The sequence below is a fragment of the Papilio polytes genome, unplaced genomic scaffold, assembly GCF_000836215.1.
Source record: "Papilio polytes unplaced genomic scaffold, Ppol_1.0 DF823991.1, whole genome shotgun sequence".
Lineage (NCBI taxonomy): Eukaryota > Metazoa > Arthropoda > Insecta > Lepidoptera > Papilionidae > Papilio > Papilio polytes.
Genome location: NW_013525213.1, coordinates 2,254,413 through 2,263,864, shown reverse-complemented (window position 1 = coordinate 2,263,864; position 9,452 = coordinate 2,254,413). Strand labels below are relative to the sequence as shown.

General features: G+C 35.6%; 1 protein-coding gene across 1 annotated transcript in view; it reads right to left on the bottom strand.

Moving 5' to 3' along the window:
- Positions 1–2,781: 2,781 nt before the first annotated feature.
- The window catches only part of LOC106101279 (CLIP-associating protein-like), a 13,362-nt gene continuing 6,691 nt past the window's right edge, over positions 2,782–9,452 (bottom strand). The window contains exons 2-4 of the mRNA XM_013280445.1: positions 8,465–8,647; positions 6,251–6,442; positions 2,782–2,901 (exon numbers count right to left, since the gene is read on the bottom strand). Of these exons, the coding sequence (XP_013135899.1) occupies positions 2,782–2,901; positions 6,251–6,442 (312 nt within the window). The 5' untranslated portion in view covers positions 8,465–8,647. The remainder of the gene's footprint in view (positions 2,902–6,250; positions 6,443–8,464; positions 8,648–9,452) is intronic.

Sequence of the window (9,452 nt, the reverse complement as noted above, 5' to 3'; positions counted from 1 at the left end):
CTAAAAAACTTAAATTAATAACAATTAACTAACACTTAGGGGTAATACGTAATGAATGACTTCAATCGTTATAATCGTTTTAGGTTGGGTTGCTAAGTTTCCACTTATTTTATAGTTAACTAGTGATTCATAAGTGTTAGGCTAACCTTAGTTTCAACAGAGTAAAACTTAAGTTACGTAGTTAGTAAGAGAGCTGGGAAACCAGCCATTAGTCGTTTATATTGTATAGACGTACAAGGAACATATGGCAGTTGGCAATTTTGTGTAGTAACAATGTCATCTTGAAAGCGTCTTATTTTGATCAATGAGGAAGCAGAAACTTATTGATTTAATTGAGTTTTAGAACATTTATAACACTTTAGTTCTGACAGAAGAATAACATAAAATAACACCTCCAACTAACGCGAAACAAGAATACGGTTTGTGATTACGTTTCTTTTGATTTATTTGTAAACACCATATAATCCGCCGCTGAGAAAACCGCAAGCAATCCGATACACGATTCTCAAATTCATTACGTAAACAAAAAAATCAATTTTATAAACAGATCGCATGGTAAATTATTGAAAGATTATACGATCTTTATACAACAATGAACGTTAAAAACATGCTTCGCACGCATAGTGGTAAAACTTCACTAAGTGGCAGATACTGAAACTCTATCAGAAAAATATTATCGAATATCTTTTGCTCGCGGTTTAACTCAAAAGGAATTATAAAAAACATGTTTTAAATGACATTACCTTATTCATTACATACCAAAATATAAATGTTTCTTCTTTATAATATGAGTATAGATTATAAACATAACATACTAGTTACAAATTAATTAACAAACTTTGTTATAATGTAACATAACTCCGCTCTTGTAAGGTTTCATAAGAAGCGAAATTTTAACATAAACGAAAGCAGTATCGGGTTTGGTTGACCAAAGTATAATGTAGGGAAAATTGGATTACTTCCTAAGGCTTAAAACACGCTTATTCAATTTTAAAACATTACGATACTTAAATACATTTTTGTTGGAGACATAAAAGCAAAATCTACTAAATTCTCAACCACAGAAATATCAAGAAAACATCTCGTAAATGATCGTAGTTTTCTGTTAAATTTCTATGGCGACGTAAACTTGAAATATAAATTTTGCAGGGCAATCTTTAAAAATTTATATGATTATATAGATACGATAGACAAACATAATTTACAGTTCCTTCAAACGTTAGTTTCAAATTCATACAAAAATTAGTATTTACCAAGTTCATCAAAAACAAATGACTTGCTGTAAATCGCAAAATTGTGATTTACGATAGTCTACGTAGGAGTCAATAATTTGTCTGAGAGTTTGTATATCTAAACATAATCTATACTATTATAATAAAGCGTAAACACACACTTCTTTATTGCCTAAGATGTCAGCAATCACAGAATATTTTGGAATAACTCTTTTTTTAATAAAAAGCCCTATACTTACGTATCGCTATCGCTTTAGGCTATTTTTTCACGCCATTAAACTTAGGAGGTAAATATTTTGAACAAAAAATCTAATGTGGGAAAGAGACCATAAATTTCTGCCAACATCAGGAAAGCAAGATAGCTAAGGTTTGTCATGTCATGTCATTTTGACATTTGCTATTAATAATTTGACAAATGTAAACAATAAAATAAAATTTTCATAATTTCATGCGGATGAAGCCGCACGAGAACAGCTAGTCATTTCATAATTCATCAGGTACTTAAAGAAACATCAATCTTTCTGACATCTCCAATTTCACAGCAATTTCAATCTATAAATAGCATAACTTTTGAACTATCTTGTAGGTTAACATTGGCTTGTATGCCCTTGACATTACCCCACCCTGCGCCAAAATGGCAAAACACGCTGGCATATAGAAAAGTTCACCGAATTACGGGTAAATTATATACCAGTTAATAAATCATTGTAACTTTACTTTCCTAATCGTAGATTTTATTAAGTAAAAAAATATATTAACAACCGTAGACAAACATAACCATAGAGGCACATTATTATAAGAATAAGTACCAAATGTGTTAAACCCCTTACTAACCTCACTAATATAAAAAAGCGAAAGCTTAAATGGATGTTTGTTATTTAACATCCCTAAAATAATATGTGCTACTTTTTTCACGCGCGCACAGTCTTGAACAAAAACTAGTCAAATAAACATTATAGATTCATTTTGTATCTGACTGTACACAAACAAGGGCGGGGTTGTTTTCCAATTGGGGACAGTCGTGCACATTGTCTCAAGCGCTGCCCATTGTCACGGATGACTAGCCACGCCTAATTACGTAGGCTATGCTCGGATGATCCGATTCGCTTCCTGTCATATATGGGATAGGTTACCTAACATTCATACTTTCATGACTACAATTAATATATCGTTTTTTTAATAGCAATTAATGATCGTAAAGCCAACTACAGACTCAGTTCTGATTATTTCTCTCAAGAGCTGTATTGTTCAATTAAAACTGACGACTGAAAATTTTGACGTCGTTACACGTTACAATATAACTGTCAGCTGAACTGTTCGCTCAAGTTTTACACACGCACTGTTCAGTTCAGTTTTAATTGAGCAGTTCAACTATTTGAACTGAACGTATGCAGGAAGGTAATAGGCATATTGATAGGCAAAAAGATCTCTATCTCACTATCAAAAAACGCAAAGGACGGAATAAAAGCAAAGGAAAAATCGAATAGCAATAAATACTAGAAAAAATCGTTGTATACTAAATTGGCTTACATAATGTGTTCATTTTTCACTATAAAACTAATACAAACCTGTCAATAATATGAGGTAGGACTGTAGGCACGAAAGCCGAGAAATCTGATCCCATACGCTCCGCCAAAGCCGTCATCACTTCCAGCCCGTTCTGTGCAATCTGGAGACAACACGAATCAATTAAAATTGCACATTACAGCACAAGTTAACACATTACATAAAAAGTCGCTAAGTAAATAGATCAAATCTATACATATAATAAAATAGGAGTGTCTGTTTATAATATCAAGGCAAAAAATCCACATTTCGGGAAGATGATGTATTTGCGTTGCCGATAACAAAAATCGGATTTAACTTTTTTTTTGTCAGTCTGTCTGTCCGCAAGCCGCGTTTGTTCCGGGTAATCTCTGAAACTGCTGGACCGATTTCGAATGGACTTTCCCTGAAGGGTAGCTGACATAGACAGGCTACTTTTTTATCTTAATATTGCGTGGACGAAGTCGCGGGCAACAACTAGCTAGCAAAGGCTGAGGTTTTAATCACACTATGAATGTTTTATAGACAAAATTACCGTTAGAATACAAATATTGTCCCGTCAACAAAACAACCCCCACACCCTGCTAACCTATATAAAGGGCTGTAAGCACAAAGGGACGATAAATAGGCCACCAGTACATACAATGGGATAGGTACGTAAGAGGATGATAGAAAAGTTTTTAAGCTAAGTACGTAAATTCGAGGCATAGCTCGGTTGTTATATAACATGCGGATAGTTCTAAGATACGGACTTACGACTAATTATTAAGAGTCAGTACTAACAAAGTCTTGCAAATTGTCAGATAATGCAACGTGTAAAAGTGATGGAAACATCAGATTTTGTTACTTTATCTGACAGTGATGTAATTTTTAAGTTATCTGAGCCTCTATCAGCAAGTGATGGGACAGGCCCTAAAACAATTAAATAATATGGACTATCGCCTATGCCCTAAAAAAATAGTTCTCGCATGCGGGTGTTACATAGTCACCCTAACTTTAGGGTAGGCTCTGAGCCCCTCGGTGGGAACGTATAGTGAGCTGGTGATGATGCGGGTGTTATGGCATACGTGAACGGGTAATCTCTAGCACCACGTGCATAAGCTAACGACTTACGAAACTACGCCCTTTTAGAGATAGGTCATCCCAAACTAAATGTTAGTTCCATTGTCTTAACACATGTTTAAAAACATATAGTCTCTGTCACTCTCTTTATAAAAACAGAGATAACAGATATTACTACTGAAAACTACAATTGTATAGAACATAAATAAGTTCGCAATACTCACATATTTTAAAATTATCAAACACCATTTTTAAAAGTAAATCATCACTAAAAAAATTAACTAAAAACGTTCGTAATCTGTTTGTACAGACCAACGCGTATACTGCTACTGAGATATGCGTACATCAGCTACGGCTTATTACTTGCAATTCGACTACTTATTCTGATGCTAAACAATAAATTCAATCGTTATTATGAAATTAGTTAATAGGACAATTTTATTTTAAAATAAGTAAACATTTAATTAAAAGAAATCCTATTATCAGGTAAATGACATTAGAGAAATATTGATGATAATCATAGATTTATCTTACAAGAAACTCGAAATGGAATAGAACGAGTTCTCATAACAGAAGGGAGCAAACAGACCGCGGGAAAACCAAAGTGGTCATCGACGCCCATTGACTTGCAACACTAGTGGAACTGATACTTGTCATACAATTTTACTTAATTTCATTAAGGGCTAGTTTCATCAACTATTCCTTGAATTTAAGAGTCCCTTAAATATCATCTATAGAGCCGCTACTATGAATATCATTTTACCAATGTTTAGGTATCACATAAGTTATAGATTTTACTTAAGCAGGAGGATCCTAAACCAAAGAGTTCGTAAAATCTGGCTTGAGTGAAATCGTTTCTACATCGTTGCAGCATAGCTGGATCGCATCAGAATAACGCCATGCGCGATGAAGCTCATCAGATACTGCGAATCAGACTGCGCATGACACATGGCGTCGTTTTGTGTCGTCTGCAAGCGGAATTAGACCGGCTTATTATAGACTTGCATATACACTGAACGCCTACCGCATATATTCACTTATAAACATAATATAGCACTGAAAAGGTTAACTTTCGCGTCGGCATAGTCTATTTTCTCTACTTAAAGGTTAACTCTGACATCGACGTAAGGTAATTTCTTTAGTATACTCGTCTTTCGATACATTACTAGTGGGCAAAAGCTTTGCTGAAGGCCGTATGACGTCTTGTGTTAACTGAAAACACCGTGGGACGAGGTCGGTGATAGTGAGAGAAGGAGTCATCGACAAACTTATTGCGCGGATAAAAGAAGTGACTGAAATGACGAACGATAGATCGCTTTATAGAAAAAAACCAGTTGAATCTACCCGAGATATAGAGGAATAAGCTGCAAATAATAATGAACTAAAAATATTCCGTTATATCTTTGCCATATTCTAGAAATAGCAATCCTGTTTTTTTATTTCTAGTACTTATAGCACGAACCTTTCTTATGCCGACTACATCATATACGTGTTTAATAAAAAATATATCAAAACCTGTTTTATGGGACAATTATAGTCCATAGATATTGCATGTTTAACTGACATTGGTACAACGGCGGATCCTGGGGGGGTCATGACTCCCCCCCTAAGCTGGTTGGTCAAGAGCTTGACAAAATATATTTACATATTTTGTCAAGCTCTTGACTTGACAACGACTATGTGACACCTCTCCCCCTGGCGGAAAAACAGTTGAAGAATGCTAACAATGAAGGCAAAGATATTATTCGTATGTTTAAAGAACAACACTCGACGGATGGGAAAATGGAAACAAAGTCACATATCTGTAGGGAATGTCTTGTACGTAATCTTGTGGCAATTAACATGGTTAAAGACAGTAAAACAATACTTTTACATAGGGACATATATGGATCTAACATGACTATTAACTTTACATAATTTTGAGCCATTAAATCGCTTCTTGATATTTATCAAAACGCAATACAAAAATGGATTTGTTAAATTGACTCTTTTTAGATCTTACTTAATCATACTAACATTATAAATGCGAAAGTTTAGATGGATGGATGTTTGCTAGAGTTTGTAGCCTAAACTAACCTCAATGAAATTTGTCATACATGTAGAGGATAGTCTGGAAGAATGCATAGGCTACAATTGTATTTTTTAATTCGACGCGGACAGAGTCGCGAGCGAAATCTAGTTGTTTATAGTTAGAGTACGTAAAAATAATGTCGGTTGCTCAAATAAGGCAAACCAACTTTTGCTTCACTTTAAAACAGGCTTGGGGAATGGTTATTTAAAAAAGATGTAAAAAGAGGTTTGACGTCTATCCTCTGTCTAACTAGAAGATGGCGATTCTGTAATTGCATGGGGGCAGCGAACGTACAACACCAAGACAACTTACTATTCACCTTCTTTCGTAGAAAACATACCTTAAAATTGCCGCCATTGAGCCACATGACGAGCGAGTCCAACAGCTGCGCGGCGACATCAAAGGTGAGATCTGGCTCCCGGCGTACAAGCGCCACTAGCTGCTCGCCGAGCTGCTGCCGCACCCGCAGGTCCGGCCGGCTCAGCAGCGGCAGCGCGGCCTCCAGTGAAGCCGGCTGCGGGTAGTGCGCCATCTAGTGACGACAAATACACACATTAATACTGTTTACACGTAATAAATTTTTATATTTGAAAATATAATAAGAAACTCATCTTCTACTCAATAACTATTCTTATTTTAAACACACATGATCAGTAGTAGTAGAAGTATCCGCAAAAGGAAGAGGTACAGTCGGACAATCTAGCGGTGTTCTACGCCAAAGCTTTAAGTCTTTTAAACTTTTTGTACACTGAAACGACGCGTAACAATAACCAATAGGGGGCAGCCTTTTAAGGTGTCTTTGACAAATGGTTGGTCAATGGTAATTATTGGTTTTGATTATTAACTTGTGATTTGCGCTACTTGCTACCTGATTTGTAAGAGGCGAGGCTTGTCAGTTTGGGAGGAACTAGGCAATTTATCAAAGAGAACCATCGCGGATTCCCTCGACTGTACAAATATCACATATTTTGAAGGACATTATGACTATAGTGCGGTTGTAACACAATTCTTTACACATATTTTCCTTATACATGTATGGACAATCATTCAAGTTGCGTAAACAAGAATTAATAGTGGAAACCCACTGGAATACATGTAAGTACATCGCGTGTTGTATTGTATCGTGCTTCTCTTATACTTAGTATGCATCTAGGACCTAGAATGTCGCTGCCTAGACTCAGGACACGAAACGGACTTAATTTAAATCAGTGGTCATTAAACTCTACCATAATGTCGTCTATTCCATTGTTAATTATAACTTTTGGTCGTAAACTTTTAACAAAAAGCCTCTAGTTTTGTTTTGTTTCTGCGTGTAAATATAAGGCCGATTACCCTATCAAATTTAAATATATATTGCGTGAGTGCGAAGGAACCAGGTGAAAACCAGCGCAGGAACGGCTTAGTCTCCCGTGCATACGCTAAGCTGACTACCTTTTGCCACGATTTGTTTTCTTTAGAATTAGTCCATATATGTAATTTCTTCTGGTGGCAATAAATACATATTCATTCATTCAAGTCTCAAATTATCAGGTGAATTCGTAGTAAAGAACTAATTTAAACGCAACTAAAGTTACATACCATAGATGTTCATAAAAACAATTCAATAGACATTACAACAGCAAAAAATAAACATTACTTCTCTGTGCTTGTCTACATTTACTTAAAAACAACTCTGATACTGCCGACCTAGTTTTATTTATACGAGCAATTAATTATAAAAAACAAGGGCATCTTGGACTACATTACGAGGGACCTGTTATCGCACTCGGCAAGTCATTGTAAAGGGCCGCAATTTCGTTTTGCCCAAATATTCATGTTTCAATGCCAAAGAGCTACGGGCGCATCAAGGTTGACCTCTACCCACCCCTATCTATTAATGGTCGATTTCCCAGCCACATTTAACCAATCATCAGTATTTTTAGTTCGTTAACTTCATGAAAAGTTTCCGAACTTTAGTTTTTATCCGTTGAAATACAGTTCAACATAACACTAATGCATCACTAGGTGATGGTAAAATAAATGGGAACTTCAGAAAACCAGCATAAGTGATGTCATAGTACGTCACGTCAAAGCTAGTGACGTGACATTGTGTCACATTGTGTTGACAAAAATCTTCTCTTTCATGGGCTTGAAGCCAATAGTTGGTACACTTGCATGTGTGTTTACAAGCATATCTAACCGCTAACTGGCATGCATAGGTAATACATTTGATTTTGTGACACCTACAAGTATGCAAGTCAAAGTAAGGGGGAGAGCGACAAAACTTTACACTGACAGTATATAATACTAATCATACTAATATTATAAATGCGAAAGTTTAGATGGATGTTTGTTAGAGTTTGTAGCCTAAACTGCTGAACGGATCTAGATGAAATTTCGCATAGATGTATAACATAGTCTGGAAGGACACAAAGGCTACTTACTTTAGTTTTTTTAATTCCTCGCGATCGATTCCTGGGCTAAAGCTGACTGACATGTATTCCCGCAATCTGTTACTCTAAAGTAAGTCTGTGCACTTAAGTTACATAAAAAAAAATAATTATAACCAACTCACCGTTTAACGTCGTTTATCCACGTAGTAAATCCAAAATATCCACCTTTGCCACGTAACCGAGTGTCCGCACCCAAATAACTGTCATTGCACAAAACTAACCGGCACCGAAACCCACTACCACTAACCGTGCAACCACTACTGAGCACACAACCACTGCATTTTAGTCCACTGAGAATTAACACACTGTAAAAGAATACATACAATTAATAACTTTAAAGTTGACTTGTTGATGTCGTGTTTCGGAAGCGAATGTTTACTTTAGTTCAGGAGTCAAATATTACTGAGTTTGGAATTCCTAGGTCATAACCTTGTACTTGCCACGACTACAACGGAGTTACTAAAGACTTTAAATATATGCTACTTTAGATACTTTTAAAGGATAATCGAGAGTTTGAAACCGAATTATAAGTAAATCGTAATCGAAATATTCGAAGTATTTATTTCACGCAACGAAAAAACCTCAACATCTTACTCCTTACTAATTTTATAAATGCGAAAGTTTGGATGGATGTTTATTGTTTGTAGCCTAAAAAGCTGAACGGATCTCAACGAAATTCGTCACAGATGTAACATAGTTGAAGAACAGGTTACTTAACTATTTTTTTAATTCCGGACCGAGTCGCGGACGAAAGCTAGTTATAGCATAAAAGTGTCAATTTTAAGAGAACCTGTATTTTAATAAGTGATGGCGAAGGTTATTTTCGAATGTATAACAAGTTTTACCACATTCCATAGAGTCCAAATATTTCAACTTGCATTTATGCATTTTTAAAATAAATGCTCCTTGAATATGCCAAATAAATTTATGACAAAGGCATGAATTGATTTTAAGGCATAATTCTTTTCAATTATGTCTATTCTAATAGAGAGAATCCAAATTGAAATCTATCTGTCACTATCTACCGCAATTTTCTCTAAAACGGCTGGGCCGGTTTCGACGGGACTTTCACTGGAGGGTAGGCTACTTATTTTTTTAACTCCGCGCTGT